General features: G+C 47.5%; 1 protein-coding gene across 1 annotated transcript in view; it reads right to left on the bottom strand.

Moving 5' to 3' along the window:
* Nucleotides 1-617: 617 nt before the first annotated feature.
* The window catches only part of nt5e (5'-nucleotidase, ecto (CD73)), an 81,147-nt gene continuing 63,646 nt past the window's right edge, over nt 618-18,118 (bottom strand). The window contains exons 7-9 of the mRNA XM_059986584.1: nt 15,128-15,277; nt 1,796-1,996; nt 618-1,706 (exon numbers count right to left, since the gene is read on the bottom strand). Of these exons, the coding sequence (XP_059842567.1) occupies nt 1,537-1,706; nt 1,796-1,996; nt 15,128-15,277 (521 nt within the window). The 3' untranslated portion in view covers nt 618-1,536. The remainder of the gene's footprint in view (nt 1,707-1,795; nt 1,997-15,127; nt 15,278-18,118) is intronic.

Raw genomic sequence — 18,118 nt, 5'->3', positions numbered from 1 at the left:
GCAGGTCACACAGGCCTTCCAGCCAAACCCACAGTAAGACCACATCTGACCCATTTGTACAAAGTGTGACTCCAGTCAGTGTAGGCTCCCGACGTCTTCGCCGAACACAGCACACTGCAACATGCTAACCTCTGCTAAAATTAATCTAACTTTCCCTTCCACGCAGCCCTGTCACCCAGATCTTCATCCATGTTGGACAGGTCTGGTGCTGCGTGGAGCAGTCAGAAGCACAGCTAGTGAATGTGTCTGTTGCCCAACAATCACTGAAACACATACTACCGTTATTGAACCAAGACAGCTCTGAAACATGTGCTGGAAGAGATCGGCTACAACTGCAGTCAGATCTACTCTCTCCGGCAGAGGGGTGGTTTTGTTTGGAAAGCAAATCCCCAGACTTTAGCTCTGCCAGTCCCACCTCAAGGACAGAGACCTTATGCCATTGGGAAGGCTGACTTTGACAAAGATGTAAGTGAAATTCCTTTCTTCTCTGCACACCTCGTAAAAGAAGTACTTAACTCAACGGAGAGAGAGGGAAAAGAACCCAAGGTTTGAATAAAACCTACACCCAACCAAATAAAAATCTTTTATCAAAAGCAATTGGAATATAATCATTAAGTTGCTTGAAAAATTTTATTGAATTATATAAAATTGCATTATATTATATTTTATGTTGTAATTCATTCATTCATGCTGATCAAAGACATCAACCCATTTCAAAATAAAACCGTTATTTTCCCTGCTCCAAAAATAATTTCCATTTATCTACATGTGCCTTTTGTAAATTATTGCTCTTTTGCTTTGATTAAAGTGTCTTGATTTCAAAGGAAGGAACATCCCTTTTGTGAACTCAGGGGTCGATAATCAATGACAAGGAGTTCTGTGATCAGTACGTTCTGCGGGTTCCAACACTCACAGTCCTGACACAAGGATACTGTGAAAAACAAGGCTGTACATTCAGAAACAATGGATTCTTTTTGCAAAGACACAGCGCTGTCGGTAGTAGCTTGATGTCAGTACATTTCCTTCCTGTATCAGGAGCTCTGTGAAAAGAGCAAGTTCAGGCTGATGCTGCCCTGTGGGAAGAGAATGGAACCTGCACCATCACGGCCGCTGCTTCGAGATGACGTGAACTGCCGCAATGATCCCATTTCACAGCGCAGAATGGCAAAAGGAATAACCATCATGGAAACTTGACACTCAAACCTCTCCGAACACGAAATGCCAAGCTATCCGGTCACCCCGTCAACTCAGCGGGCAGGCTGGCTGCTGTATTCCACCATCAGCATAGAGGCAGGTTTCTGGTAGCACCATAAAGGCTGTAAAGTGCTTCTGAACATCCTTCGGTCAATGAGGGTGAGGGAGAGGCCAAGAAAATAAATTACGGTTCTATGATTGAGTTCGATGATTGGATGGTGTCAGGTCGGGTTTGGGATCAACCCGCCAATGGCTTAAATAGAAGTCGAATAGGAGTCAAAATCACATTGAACATTTCTCAAGAAGTTCACTGAACAGTTCTACAGCAGCTGCACTGAATCGCTAAAATTGTAAGGACCAAGCCAGGAATGAGAAGAGCGATAATGCGAAGGTCAAGTTACCACCGGGACGGGTCCCACCATTATCCGTGAATAAGATTCGCCCTTCCACTGCAGGGTAAACTACCTGCAGCCGCTTCATGTAACTGGAAACCACCGAAATATCTGTGTTGCCTAAAATGGGAAAAGAAAGATACAATCCCCATTAGAATTCGATTTGCTATGAACACTGTCAGTAATAATGGCTGAAGGTGTGCAGTTACCGGTATCGTGTTTCAGTGCCCCATCCTTCAGCATGGCAAATCCATCCCCCCCGTTGGCGATGTAGGAGCTGGTGACGATTTTGTAGGTCTTGGTATCAAGGAGCGGTTGGTACTGGGGCACTCGGCAGTCTGCGCACAGCACGTTGAGTTTGACCACTCGGGAGCCCGGAGGTCTCTTCAGGTTAAATTCCACCCGGATACCTGGAAAATTCGGCACATCTGCCAGTCAGGGTTATACTCCATGGAAGCAGGTCGCTCGGCCTAACAAAGCTGCTTAAACCATTTGGCCCTTATCCTTCCAAACCTTGCCTATAAATGCACCCATTTCTGCTACCTCCCCTGGCAGCAGCTCGTTCCATATAACCCACTACCCTCAGGGTGAAGGAAGTTGCCTCTCAGGTCTCCCTTAAATCTTTCCCCTCTCATCTTAACCCTGGCGTCCTCTAGTTCTGGGCACCCCTACGCCGGGTGCTGGGGTTGGAGATACGTCTCCACCAAAGGCAGCTGTTCCCTCCGCAAGCCTGCAGGTCACCCTTGGGAAACGGGTGGCAACCGCTTCGCCCCCTGATCAGGGGCAAAAATACTGTATGCTCAGTGGGCAGTGTGTACTTGTTAATGCAAGGCCTGACTAACAGCACCTGCCATTCCACTCTGGACATAAACAGAAAGATTACATTTATTTGTCGCATTGAGACATGCAGTGAAATGCCCTGTTTTGTGTCAACAACCAGCACAGTCCAAGCGTTGTACTGGGTGTTGCCATGCTCACGATGCCGACACAGGAAGCTTACAACTCACTAACCCTAACCCGTACATCCTTGGAAAGTGGGTGGAAACAGGAACACCTGGAGGGAACCCGTGCTCACGTTTCCTCCCGCATTCCAAACAGGTCCGGAGAAGAGAGAAAGGAGATTCAGTTCAGCTCTCGGGCTGTTTCAATCTCAGCTGGCCGTGGTTTCTATTTGATTAATGATTTGGCCAATTAAAACAGATCAGACAGCGTCTGTGGAGAGAAAGAGAGTTAATGTTCCAGAAGTGGGAATATTTAAAGATTTTAGTAAATGCTGAGGCAGGAGAAGGAGGAAGGACAAGAGAGGATGAAAGGACGGGTCAAAGAAATGGGAGAAGATGGGAGAGATTATCAGAAGACCATTAGATATAGCAGAAATCCGATAATGTAGGATTCACCCTGCAGTTTGAGAAGGAGAAGCTAGAATCAGATGTATCGGCATTACAGAGGAGTAAAGGGAATTGCAGAGGCACGAGAGAGGAGCTGGCCAAAGCTGATTAACGGGGGTGACAGCAATGGTTGGAAGTAGGAGTTTCTGAGAGCAATATGGAAAGCGCAGGATACAAGACCACAAGATATAGGTGCTGCATTAGACCATTTGGCCCACCAAGTCTTTTCAGCTATTTCATCATGGCTGATCCATGGATATATCCCTGATTCCCACCGTCAAGCGCTGCCCTGCTTGCAAACTCCCACTCTTCTTGAACCCAAGTCTGCCAGAAATCCCTCCCCCCGACAGCAGGGTACTGTCTCAGCCTGGCGTGGCCTGAAGTTTCAGGTTGGCTGGGCTGGCGGTGATGTTCAGACCACTCTCTCTGGGAACTTCTAACCACAGACCAAGCATGTTAATGGATCTTCCTTCTGTGGAACGAGCTGGCAGAGGAGATGGCACAGATTACAGGGTGAGTAACCCCTTATCCAAAATGCTCGGGGCTAGAGGGATTTCGGATTTTGGGCTTTGAAATGTATAATGAGCTAGCTCGGGATGGCTATTGTTTCCGACTCTGAGGCTACATCCACACTCGACCGGATACTTTTGAAAACGCCGGTTCACACTATGTGTTTTAAAAAATATCCCTGTCCACATTGAAACGGAGATTTTGTCGAATCTCCTCCTACTGCTCATGCGCAGGACACATCTACCGAAAACAAGCGACATGTTTGGTGTTGAATCTCGCCGTGAAAAACAGTGCGTGTTTGTTCAGTTACAGACTAGAGAAACTTAAACGACGGGCAGCTGTTGGCTCTCGCGCAGGAAGATTTAAAAGTAAAAAAAAATACTGGAGCGTACGGAGGCAACTGACAGGGAGTTCACGGACAGATTGACCCGGCTGACGACGAACATTGAAAAACTGACCAACTCTGTTGCACTAATAAAGCACCTTGTTAAATGTGTAAAACATGTCTGGGTCAGTATGATCTTGTATTTCCATACAACGTTACATTAGGCTGTTACACACCTATTGTCAGAGAAGTACTTGCATAAATAGGTAAACCACCATCATACGAGCAAGGACAGAAAACAGGGCAAAGTGAGTATACTTATTTATTCAGTAAGTTATGGGTCAAAGTACTTGGTGAGTACATTTCTAACTCTCCTGGCTTCAGTCTCGTTGCCATCTGTTCTGAAATTGTTAGGTTGCGTTCAGGAAAACAAATGGCGCGCTGCCACGAAGAGAAAAAGCTTCGGTTACGGATTTATCCGGCCTAGTGTGGACATAGCCTGAATGTATGTAATCCTGGTAAGCAGTCTTGGTCTTACTCATGTGTACTTAACAGTAATATACTGAATTCCAGTTGAGTGCAGGCCCAGAGCCATTAATAGGGTCTCATACGTTAACCCTTTCATTCCCAGAATCATTCTCGTGAACCCCCTCCGAACCCTCTCCAATATCAGCACATCTTATCTTAGATAAGGGGCCCAAAACTGCTCACAATACTCCAAGTGAGGCTTCACCAGTGCCTTATAAAGCACCATCATCACATCCTTGCTTTTAAAGTTTAAAGTTCAAACATTAAAATAAATTTTATTATCAAAGCACATGTATGTCATCATATGCAACCCTGAGATTCATTTCCCTGTGGATGCACTCAACAAGTTTATGGAACAGGATCAGTGAAAGGTTAACCGGAGCGCAGAAGGCAACAAAATGAAAATATAAATAATGAGAACATGAGATAATAATATAAAGAGGCCTTAAAATGAGATCATTGGTTGCGGGAACATTTCAACGTTGGGGCAAGTGAGTGATGGTCGAGGAGTCGTAACTGTTCTTGAACTTGGTGGTGCGAGGGTCTTGTACCTTTACAGTGAGAAGAGAGCATAACCTGGGTGGTGGGGATCTCTGATGATGAATGTGGTTTCCCTGTGACAATGTTTCATGCAGATACGCTCAATGGTTAGGAGGGCGTTACCTGTGATGTACTGGGCCAAATCCATTACTTTCCGTAGGATTTTCTGTTCAGAAACATTGGTGTTTCTATACCAGGCCAGGATGCAGCCAGGCAACACCAACTCCATGACACATCTGTAGAAGTTTGCCAAAGATCAGATCCTGAGGAAGTAGAGGTACTGCCATGCCTCCTTTGCAATTGCACTTACTTGCTAGGTCCAGGACAGGTCCCCTTAAATAGTAACACTCAGGAATTTAAAGTTGATCATCTCTCCACCTCTGATGACTACTGGCTCATGGACCTCTGGTTTCCCTCTCCTGAAGTCTACAATCAGTTCCTTGATCATGCTGACATTGAGTGAGAGGTTGTTGTTATGACACCACTCAGCGAAATTTTCAACCTCTCTCCTGTATGCGTATTCCTCGCCTCTCTAGTTCTCTCAAAATCAATGCTAACATTGCATTTCCCTTCCTCACCACCAACTCAACCAGCAAATTAACCTTTAGGGATTCCTACAACACGAGAACTCCCAAGTCCCTTGCACCTTAGATTTTTCAATTTTCTCTCCATTTAGAAAGTAGTCTATTTCTTCTACCACACCGCATGGCTGTACACTTCCTGATGCTGTATTCCATCAGCTACTTCTTTGCCCATTCTCCTAATCTGTCTAAACCCTTCTGAAGCCTCCCTACTTCTTCAACACCACCTGCATCTCCGCCGATCTTTGTATTGTCCACAAACTTAGCCAAAAAGCCATCAATTCCATCATCCAAACCATTGACGTATAACATTGAAAGAAGTGGTCCCAACACAGACCCGGTTGCTGTCCCCCAGCCAAATTCGTTTAAATCCTTCCAAGCAGTCTAGCCAACCTGCCTGCAAAGATATTGGTCCCGTTCGGGTTCAGGTGTATCCAGTCCCTTTTGTGCAGGTCATACCTTCCCCAGAAGAGATCCCAATGATCCAGAGAACAGAACTGTGCCCCCCCCAACCCCACACCAGTTCCTCAGCCACACATTCATCTGCCAAATGTTCCTATTCGTACACTCACTGACTTGTTCTGGCATTCGGTTTTCATCAACAATGCTTTAAAAGTTTAATGCCGCTACGTAAGGTATGAAAACTTTAGGCATCATGGACTTGTTCTGGCGCAAGATTTCTGTGATCAGTAGTCACTTTAAAAAATGAATGCTGTGCTTTTTCTTAAATTTCTGCAACCAGCCTGCCGAATATTCACCATGACCTTCAATTCTCAGTTTGTTCTGATAGATCTTTGCTTGTTTCATGATCAGCATATTCACTCCAACGGTGATGGATAAAAGGTACTCAGCCTGTGTAATATTTTAAAGAACTTTAGACTGGTACATTGATAGGAAAGGGTTAAAAGGACACGACTTGCTAATGGGACAGTAAGATTCTACCCGCTGCCACCGTATTCATGCCAGTTGTGCCTTTTGTAACCATTTTGACTATCTGGAAAAACCTACTTCATGCCGTCTTTTAAAAGTGGTTAATTTCCGAGAACAGTCCAATTTGTGTGAACCCCCTCTGTACTCAGAATTCAGGTGTCATCCCAGTAACTCTACACAGGGATACCTGCAGCTTCTCCCACTTTGCATGTAATCTAACTGGGCCGCAGTACTGATGAGGCGTAACTCTGTCCTCAGTATCACAGTCAGTCGGATTTAAGGCCAGCATTCCATTGGTTGTCTGGGTTACTTTGCATCCTGTCACTGACATTTCAATCCGCTACACCCTTGGACCACAAGACCTATTGCTTCTTCAGTGATTTTGTAGAAAGGAATTTTGTTATAGGTCCAAAGTGGATGACTCTCAGTTTCCCTATTCAGTAACTTTTCAGATTTCTCCTGTAATTCAAAGCATTGGCGTTTACTGCTGATAAAGGCTCTTGTTTCTCTTCAGCTTAGAAACATAACCTCTTATCTGAGCCTCCAACAGTGACACGATTGCAATCACAACACAGGCCATCGAGGGTTGCACCGATCGCACTCTGCTGCAGAGACTTCATAACCATTATCCTGACTCTGGTCCTGCTTTTCTCAGCCAGTCAGAGAATTTGCCTACAATTCCAAACCCTTCTGATGAGGTCTTCATCAAATGCCTTCAAGAAGTACACGTTGTCTTTTTTATTTTGAGATACAGCACAGTGACAGCCCCATGAGCCCACGCCTCCTAATTACACCCGTGAGGCCAAATTATCTATTAACCTCTACGTCTTTGGAATTTAGGAGGGAACTGGACCACCCAGAGGAAACCTATGTGATCTTGAGGAGAACATGCAAACTCCTTACAGACAGCGAAGGGAATTGAACTCAGGTCGCATTATGCTAACCACTACACAACCGTCTGTGACATTCCCAGCCCCACAACTATATTCAATTCCTCTGAACGTTACTCAACAATTTCAAACCCGTGTCGCTCCTCGTCAGCAGCTGGAGTGTCCATTCACACTTTTCTTAGTCCCCAGCTGGTTTACAAATCCCACTTTATCCTTCTCCTGACTTTCTTATGTGCTGGTGTGAAGGCCATGAGCCTTCAGTCTAAAGGAGTGAGGGACCATTGGTCAAAGCGGGGTTTTGATCCAGTATGTCAACAAGTCCTTTTGGCCCACAGACGCTGCCTGACCTGCTGAGCTCCTTCAGCAGTTTGTTGGTTACAGTTAATAGGCCTGACTACTTAAGCTTGGTGATGGAATCGATCTGGTGCCAGGGTTCTTGTTCCCCTTCAATGGCGTTATTTCCTCCATTAATTTGTCCAGCATGTGACCATTTTCCCTGATCTAGCACACTGGACAGCAAAGGATTTTTTGAAGGTGCTGCTTCCTCGGAAATCACCTGTGTTCGTGACAGGACACTCGAAGCTGAACACAAATATAACTTTATACTACTGGTATCACGTAGGAATTTGGAGAAACAAGAAATTAACTTTTATTAAATGTAATGCCTTTATAGACAATAGGTGCAGAAATAGACCATTCGAGCCTGCACCGCCATTCTGAGATCATGGCTGATCATCTACTATCAATACCCGGTTCCTGCCTTGTCCCCATATCCCTTGATTCCCCTATCCATAAGATACCTATCTAGCTCCTTCTTGAAAGCATCCAGAGAATTGGCCTCCACTACCTTCCGAGGCAGTGCATTCCAGACCCCCACAACTCTCTGGGAGAAGAAGTTTTTCCTTAACTCTGTCCTGAATGACCTACCCCTTATTCTCAAACCATGCCCTCTGGTACTGGACCCTCACAGCATCTGGAACATATTTCCTGCCTCTATCTTGTCCAATCCCTTAATAATCTTATATGTTTCAATCAGATCCCCTCTCAATCTCCTTAATTCCAGCGTGTACAAGCCCAGTCTCTCTAACCTCTCTGCGTAAGACAGTCCTGACATCCCAGGAATTAACCTCGTGAATCTACGCTGCACTTCCTCTACAGCCAGGATGTCCTTCCTTAACCCTGGAGACCAAAACTGTACACAATACTCCAGGTGTGGTCTCACCAGGGTCCTGTACAAATGCAAGAGGATTTCCTTGCTCTTGTACTCAATTCCCTTTGTAATAAAGGCCAATATTCCACTAGCCTTCTTCACTGCCTGCTGCACTTGCTCATTCACCTTCAGTGACTGATGAACAAGGACTCCTAGATCTCTTTGTATTTCTCCCTTACCTAACTCTACACCGTTCAGATAATAATCTGCCTTCCTGTTCTTACTCCCAAAGTGGATAACCTCACACTTATTCACATTAAACTTCACCTGCCAAGTATCTGCCCACTCACCCAGCCTATCCAAGTCACCCTGAATTCTCCTAACATCCTCATCACATGTCACACTGCCACCCAGCTTAGTATCATCAGCAAACTTGCTGATGTTATTCTCAATGCCTTCATCCAAATCGTTGACGTAAATTGTAAACAGTAAATTGTAAATCCCAATACCGAGCCCTGTGGCACCCCACTAGTCACCACCTGCCATTCCGAGAAACACCCATTCACCGCTACCCTTTGCTTTCTATCTGCCAACCAGTTTTCTATCCATGTCAATGTCTTCCCCCCCGATGCCCTGAGCTTTGATTTTACCCACCAATCTCCTATGTGGGACCTTATCAAATGCCTTCTGAAAATCGAGGTACACTACATCCACTGGATCTCCCCCGTCTAACTTCCTGGTTACATCCTTGAAAAACTCCAATAGATTAGTCAAGCATGATTTACCCCTGGTAAATCCATGCTGGCTTGGCCCAATCCTATCACTGCTATCTAGATATGCCACTATTTCATCCTTAATAATGGACTCTAGCATCTTCCCCACCACCGATGTCAGGCTGACAGGTCGATAGTTCTCTGTTTTCTCCCTCCCTCCTTTCTTAAAAAGTGGGAGTGGGAGAAGTGTCCGTCAGAGCGGGAGTAAGGAATGCTCGTGATCGACAGACGACTGGAAATCGGAGGATCAGCTGTTGTAGGTAGGCCGAGACTGTCGGACCTGCCTGGAGAATACCTGAGGAGGAAGGTAAAGCTGCGCAGGCGCGGGTGACGTCAGCGGCGAGCGCGGGCTTTAAAAAGTGACCCACTTTCAAGAGCGGGCAGCGGAGTGCTGGGCTTCGGCGCAACAGGACTTCGGCAAGAAGCCTGTTTTTCATTTATTCTGACTAATCTGGGGTCAGGTGATGGGGGAGACAGCTAGAGCAGTGGTGTGCTCCGTATGCAGTATGTGGGAGGTCAGGGTCAACACAGTTGTCCCTGATGACCACACCTGCAATAGGTGCGTCCAGCTGCAGCTCCTATCAGACCAAGTCAGGGAATTGGAGCAGGAGCTGGATGAACTACGGATCATTCGGGAGGCAGAGGCAGAGATAGATAAGAGTTATCGGGAGGTAGTCACACCGAAAAGACAGGAGGTAGGCAAATGGGTGACAGTCAAGAGAGGCAGGGGGAGCAGACAGAGAGAGAAGAGCATTCCTGTGGCCGTTCCCATCAAAAATAAGTATACCGTTTTGGATACTGTTGGTGGGGATGACCTACCAGGAACAAGCTGCAGTGGTCCTGTCTCCGGCACTGAGGTTGGACCCTCGACTAGGAAGGGGAGGAGGGAAGAGAAGAGAGCGGTATTGGTAGGGGATTCTATAGTCAGGGGGGCGGATAGGAGATTTCGTGGGGAAGATTGGGAGTCTCGAATGCTATGTTGCTTCCCTGGTGCCGGGGTCTGAGACATCTCAGATCGGGTGCAGGTTATTCTCGAGAGGGAGGGCAAGAATCCAGATGTTGTGGTCCATGTAGGGACCAATGACGTGGGTAGGATGAGTGAGGGGGTCCTGCGTAGGGAGTTCAGGGAGTTAGGTGCGAAGCTGAAGAGCAGGACCTCCAGGGTAACAATCTCAGGATTGCTACCTGTGCCACGTGCGAGTGAGGCAAGGACAGAAAGATTATACAGATTCATATGTGGCTGAGAGGATGGTGCAGGAGGGAGGGCTTCAGGTTTGTAGATAATTGGGCTTTGTTCCAGGGAAGGTGGGATCTGTTCCGACGGGACGGTTTACACCTGAACTGGAGCGGTACTAACATTCTTGCAGGAAAGTTTGCTTGTGCTTCTTGGGGGTGTTTAAACTAAATTTGCAGGGGGCAGGGGTCCAGAATGTGAGAGACGATAGCGAGATGAAGAATAAAGGACAGGTGGGGACTACACGGTTCCAGAATATTAAGTGTGTAGTAGAGAAAGGTGAGGCGGAACAAGTGATAAGGAGGACACATGTACAGAGGGATGGTCTGACAGAACATGGAGTTAAATGTGTTGAAAGAATAAGTAAATTTAGGAAGGACAACAAAATTCTAGGGGCTTATAGCCCGATGGGAGTTCGGGGAGCTGGGTTAAGCACAATAGGCAGCAATTCAAACAGAGAGAGGAGAAATGGGCTAAAAATTCTATATCTGAATGCACGAAGTGTCAGAAATAAGGCGGATGAGCTTGAAGCCCAGGTGCGAATGGGTAACTATGATGTTGTTGGGATAACGGAGGCATGGCTGCAGGGAGATCAGACCTGGGAAATGAATGTACAAGGGTATACGTGCTATCGTAGGGACAGAAATGTGGGCAGAGGGGGTGGGGTGACCCTGTTGGTGAGGAATGAGATTCAGTCCTTTGCAAGGGGGGACATAGGGTCAGGAGAAGTAGAGTCTGTGTGGATAGAACTGAGGAACAGTAAGGGCAAAAGGACCCAAATGGGTGTTGTCTACAGGCCACCAAACAGTAGCATGGATATTGGGTGCAAGTTGAATAGGGAGTTAACATTGGCATGTGGCAAAGGTAATGTCCCAGTAGTTATGGGGGATTTCAACATGCAGGTGAACTGGGAGAATCAGGTTGGTGCTGGACCCCAGGATAGGGAGTTTGTAGAGTGCCTACGGGATGCATTCTTGGAACAGCTTGTACGAGAGCCGACCAGGGACAAGACTATTCTGGATTTAGTGTTACGTAATGAACAGGATTTGATAAGCGATCCTGCGGTAAAGGAACCATTAGGAGGTAGTGATCATAATATGATAAGTTTTTATCTGCAATTTGAGAAAGATAAGGGCAGCTCAGAGGTGTCAGTGTTGCAGTTGAACAGGGGAAACTATGGAGCCATGAGGGAGGAGCTGGCCAAAGTTGACTGGATGGATAGCCTAGCAGAAAAGACAGTGGAACAGCAATGGCAGGTATTCTTGGGAATAATGCACAAGGTGCAAAATCAGTTCATCCCCCAGAGAAGGAAGGATTCAAAGGGAGGAAAGGGGCCACAGTGGTTGACAAAGGAAGTCAGAGATTGCATAGCATTAAAAAAAGGAAATATGATAGAGCTAAGGTGAGTGGGAGGACAGATGATTGGGAAGTTTTTAAGGAACAACAGAACTTAACTAAAAAGACAATACAGGGAGAAAAAATGAGGTACGAACACAAGCTATCCAGGAATATAAAGGAAGGTAGCAAAAGCTTTTTTAGGTATGTGAAGAGAAAGAAGATAGTTAAGAACAATGCTGGGCCCTTGAAGAATGAATTGGGTGAAATTGTTAAGGGAAACAGAGAAATGGCAGAAGAATTTAATAAGTACTTTAGATCTGTCTTCACTAGGGAAGACACAAGCAATCTCCCAGATGTATGGATGGGCCAAGGATGGGTAACAGAGGAAATGAAACAGTTTGACATTAGGAAGGAAACGGTGATGAGAAGACTGATGGGACTGAAGGCTGACAAATCCCCAGGTCCAGATGGTCTGCATCCTAGGGTACTAAAGGAGGTGGCCCTGGAAGTTGCGGATGCATTGGTAATCATTTTCCAATGTTCCTTAGATTCAGGATCAGTTCCTGAGGATTGGAGAATGGCTAATGTTATCCCATTTTAGTTGCATAATGCGCTTTGCAATAGTTCAACTGAACTAAAAACGTTCTGTTGATGATTTTCATTTGTACTCAGTGACTCAGTGTGCTTATTGTCTACAATAATCCACCAGCACTGATGGATTCCAGTTGCTCTGGCACTGTTTCTCCATGACCGCAATGTCCTGGTGAAACATTTCACCGTGCCTGTCACTGACAGCGCCAAGATTTGCAGGGAAGAAGTCTAAATGGGAATGCAGAAAACGAATCTGTGGTTGTGGTGATATCACATGTCACGTGTCAGGACGTGATTGGACAGAGTTCTGAGCATGTGCAGAAATGACAGAATGATCCAGAAGCTTGTATGGTTAAAACGTGGCTGCTGTTTGCTGTTAAGTACAAGTTCTAGTTATGCTCTTCCAGAATATGTTTCTTTATGAGTAACCCACGATACGTGTAAAGAACACAACAGCAGTGACATGTTGCACTTCACGATTCTGTATGCTTGAAGCATGTTATTAACCAGCAGTGTGTAGCTTGGTGCTTTGGATTTGCCAAGAAAATTTTCAACGACATCCTTGAATGCCTTCCGGTCCCACTAGAAAATCTTTGAATTGCCTGGTCATTGACGACTTGATTGATTCATGGACCAACAGAAATCCCTCCCTTCATCTTGGCATCAATCGTTCTGGGAAACATCTGTCTCAAATACCAAAATCCTTCAGGGATTCTTCTATTGCCTGGTGCTGGCAGATTTCATCCTTGAACCTGCTTCTGCTTTTGCCTTTGACAAACCCACGTCTCTGACCATGTCATTTAACTCAGATTGGGTTATCAGATGAAGCTCACTCCTCATTCTGTATCTGTATCGTTTTCCATTCCTGGCTTGTGCATCATGGCATCTTCATCTGCCTCCTCTAGACTCTATTTCTCTGGTGACTTCAGTACTGGAAGACTGGCGTTATACGTCCATTCGTCCCTCCCCACTGATCTCCCTCCTGGCACTTAGCCTTGCAAGTGCTTCACCTGCCCCTACATCTCCTCCCTCACTACCATTCAGTTCCTCCAGCATTTTGTGTGTGTTGCTCAGATTTCCAGCATCTGCAGATGTTCTCTTGTTTGGGAATAAAGAGCTGACATTTTGAGCTGAGACACTTAATCAGGACCCGGGGGTGGGGTGGGGGGGGGGGGGAAGGGGGAAGATGCCAGAATGAAAGGACAAGGGACGGGAAGAGTACAAGCTGGCAGGTGCTGGGGGAAACCAGGTGAGGGGAGTAGAGATGAAATGCGAAGCTGAAGAGGTAAAGAGCTAAAAAAGAAGTAATCCGGTTGGAGAGGAGATTGGATCATGGGAAAAAGGCAGGTGAGGAGATAAGAAGGGGCAAGCGAGGAGCCAGTATCGGGAATGGGTAAAGGGGGGTGTGGGATGTGGAGTAATTACCAGATGTCAGAAAAATCTATGCTTATGCCATCATGCTGGGATCTCCCATATGAATAAATCACCTCATCATCCTTCACAGTAACATTGTTAGCCGTTGCAGCAAGATAGTTTGACATTGCTTGTGGTCTTACTAACAGTTTCCTCACTTCTTGGTTTGTTTCATCACAGTTCTCAGGATTTGTGCTCAGCTTTGTGATTTTGTTTTTGCATGCTTCATCCTTTCAGGGAGGGAGCAATTGATCAACAATTCATAGGTATTTTTCTACCACATATGAGCAAAGCAGCTGTGTCCCTGCACTCATTGGCCCGGCAGAGGGATACAGTGACAGGAGTGAGCACAGTGGCCACATTGCTGCGCCCACTGGCCCAGCGGAGGGCCGCGATGACCAGGGGTGCGCGCAGCGTCCATTGGCCCAGCGGAGGGCCGCGATGACCAGGGGTGCGCGCAGCGTCCATTGGCCCAGCGGAGGGCCGCGATGACCAGGGGTGCGCGCAGTGTCCATGCCACAGCGCCCATTGGCCCAGCAGAGGGCCGCGATGACCAGGGGTGCGCGCAGCGTCCATTGGCCCAGCGGAGGGCCGCGATGGCCAGGGGTGCGCGCAGTGTCCATGCCACAGCGCCCATTGGCCCAGCGGAGGGCCGCGATGACCAGGGGTGCGCGCAGCGTCCATTGGCCCAGCGGAGGGCCGCGATGGCCAGGGGTGCGCGCAGCGTCCATTGGCCCAGCGGAGGGCCGCGATGGCCAGGGGTGCGCGCAGCGTCCACGCCACAGCGCCCACTGGCCCAGCGGAGGGCCGCGATGACCAGGGGTGCGCGCAGTGTCCACTGGCCCAGCGGAGGGCCGCGATGACCAGGGGTGCGCGCAGTGTCCATGCCACAGCGCCCATTGGCCCAGCGGAGGGCCGCGATGACCAGGGGTGCGCGCAGCGTCCATTGGCCCAGCGGAGGGCCGCGATGGCCAGGGGTGCGCGCAGCGTCCACGCCGCAGCGCCCATTGGCCCAGCGGAGGGCCGCGATGGCCAGGGGTGCGCGCAGCGTCCACGCCGCAGCGCCCATTGGCCCAGCGGAGGGCCGCGATGGCCAGGGGTGCGCGCAGTGTCCATGCCACAGCGCCCACTGGCCCAGCGGAGGGCCGCGATGGCCAGGGGTGCGCGCAGTGTCCATGCCACAGCGCCCACTGGCCCAGCGGAGGGCCGCGATGACCAGGGGTGCGCGCAGCGTCCACGACACAGCGCCCACTGGCCCAGCGGAGGGCCGCGATGGCCAGGGGTGCGCGCAGCGTCCACGCCACAGCGCCCACTGGCCCAGCGGAGGGCTGCGATGACCAGTTATCTTACCAGAGACCTGCAGGAACTCGCCGGTGTTCGATCCATATCTTCTGACCGAATGCTCAAAAGCTGCCCGTATTGTAGACCCTTTGACCTCCAGCAGGTCAACGGTGCTTCCGAACGGTAAAACTGACATCAGGCTATCCATTTGTATCCTCCCTACATGCAGGAAACAAGGTATCAAGGCGTCACTGGAATTGGTTAATTATCATTGCACGTACTGGGTACAGTGACAAGCTTGTCTTGCAGATTGTTCACACTGATCAGTCCATTGTGACATGGCAAAGTAACACACTTGTGTAACAGCCACAGGCAAAGTGCAGGTAGACAACCAGCTGCAAGAACACAGATTGTGAGGTCGGGAGCCCACCTTACCCATTCAATAGCCTGATAGCACAGGAGTTCTTCCTGCTGCACGTGCTTCCAGGCTTTTGTATCTTCTCCCGATTGGAGAGAGGGGATGAGAGAATATCTTGGGGTCTTTGCTTCACTGAGACAGCGAGATGTACAGACTGCTTCCCGTGACGCGCTGAGTTCCTCCGACTCGTTCTGTTGCTCCAGTGGCCGCACCCTTCCCACCCAGTGCGTACCTTGAGCTATTTGATTTCTCATTTAGGGGATTGGTTAAATTGATTTCCCCTTTCAGCAGAGATCGTTCTGCCCATCGAGCCTCTGCCGGATCTCATTTCCCCCTCTATTTTCCCATAATCCATTGTTGCTCGTGTGTTCATTAACGCCTGTCTGATTCTCCCACTCACCTACAGAGCCCAAACCATTTACGGTGGCCGATTAACCTCATCTTTGGGATGGGGCTGGGAACTGTAGTACCTGCGGAAACCAGCCCCACAGGGAGAAGATGACACTGTGGCACAGGTAAGCATCTTTATTTATGCAGTTCTTTTGTTAGACATGATGCTTTCTCAACCTATGCACATCAGAGTATTTTTCAATTGGATTTTTTTTATTAAAACCTGTTTCTTTATTTTTATTCAGTGATACAGCATGGTAACAGGCCGTTCTGCCCAACTAATTTGTGCAGCCTAACTACACCGTGATTAATAATGTATCAACCCATATGTCCCTGGAATGTGGAGGAACGTGGTCACGGGGAGAATGTGTAAACTCCTTATAGACAGTGGCAGGAATTGAACCGCTATGCTACGTTGCCCCTGTGTTTTAAATCACTGATCGAGATGGCCCATGACAGATTCTGTACTCAATGATATGCAGAGAACAGACAGTAAAGCTCTTCATGCCTGTGCTGAATTCAATGCCAAAGTACACAAATCCCATCTGCCTGCCCATGGTCCATATCCCTCCATTCCCTGCACGTTCATGTGCCTGTCTGAATACCTCTTAACGTATCTGCCTGCACCTCTACCCCTGACAGGCTATTCCAGGCATCCACCACTCTCTGTGTAAAAAAAAAACTTGCCCCACAAATCCCCTTTAAACTTTCACCCTTCACCTTAAAACCTATGCCCTCTACTATTTGATATTTCTATGGTGGGCAAAAGGCAATGACTGTTCATCTTTCAATGACTCAACATAATTTTACAACTATCAAGATCAGGAGAATTGTAAGTTCTTATGTAAACTGAAACAGCTCTGGGTGGAGTTAAAACCACAGCCAGTGAGGAAATCCTACCACAAGCCTTTCACTTTCAAGTTGTTTCAGTGCCCCCTGGTCTGGAGTGTTACAGGGCACAGAAGAGCCCAGACAATGATTAGCAAGTAGTGAGCTTTGAGCGGACTGACACTACTGTATGTGTGGCTGTTCAGGAAGGTACATAGCCTTGACTTCCAATCCAACAACAAACCCATAAAAAATTGGAGTAAATTAGGCCATTCAGCCCATTGTTTGCTCCGCCATTCCATCATGGGGTTCCATCAACCCCATTCTCCTGCCTTCTCCTTTAAATATACTCAATGACTTGGCCTCCACAGCTATCTGTGCCAATGAATTCCACACATTCACCACCCTCTGGACAAGGAAATTCCTCCTCATCTCTGTTCTAAAAGGACATCCTTCGATTCTGTGGCTGTGGCCTCTGGTCCTAAAAGCCCTGCTACAGCTATCATCCTCTCCACATCCATTCAAGCTAGACCTTCAATATTCAATCAGTTTCAATGAGATCCCCTCATTCTTCTAAATCCCAGTAAGTACCAGCCTAGAGCCATCAAACATTCCTCACACATTCCCAGGGTCTCTCTTGTCAACTCTCCAATGCCAGCATGCCTTTTCACAGATAAAGCGTTACATCTTTGGCTTTATATTCTATTCCTCTTGAAATTAATGCTCACATTGCTTTATCTTCCTTACCACCGACTCAACCTGCAAGTTACCTTTTAGGGATCCCTCCATCAGGACTCCCAAGTACCTGCGCACCTATGATTTCCGAATTGTCTCCCTGTTTAGAAAATAGTCTGTGGCCTTTTCTCTTTCAACCAAAGTACATGGCCACACACTTCCCTGTTCTCTAAGTCCTTCTGCGGACTCCCTGCCTCCACAACACTACCTGCCCCTCCATCTATCTTCGCATCATCTGCAAACTTGGCCACAAAACTATCGAATTCTGTCATCAAAATCAATTGCATATACTGTGAAAAGGGGTCCCAACACCACTAGCCACCGGAGCGAACCAGGAAACGGTCCCTTTATTCTGGCTCTCTGCCTCCTGCCAACCAGCCAATCTTCTGTCCATGCTCATACCTTTCCTGTAATACCACAGGCACCTTGTTTAACAGATTCATCAAAGTTCAAAGTACGTAAAGGTCACCATATTTTCTGGTGTAGTCTGTTTTGTCATGTGTTTTTGTGATATCATTCTGGAGGAACGTTGTCTCAATTTTAACTGTGTTGCATTTGTGGTTTTTAAATGACAATAAACTGAATCTGAATATACTACCCTGAGATTTGTTTTTGTTGTGTATGTGGCCTGGCTACACAACAATGCTGTTAATAAAAGCGCTGGAGGCGGGAGCTAAGTTTCTTGGTTC

Source organism: Hypanus sabinus, chromosome 12 (assembly GCF_030144855.1).
Source record: "Hypanus sabinus isolate sHypSab1 chromosome 12, sHypSab1.hap1, whole genome shotgun sequence".
Classification (NCBI taxonomy): Eukaryota; Metazoa; Chordata; class Chondrichthyes; order Myliobatiformes; family Dasyatidae; genus Hypanus; species Hypanus sabinus.
The sequence above is the reverse complement of the archived record's forward strand: the minus strand, read 5'-3'. Positions and strand labels throughout refer to the sequence as shown.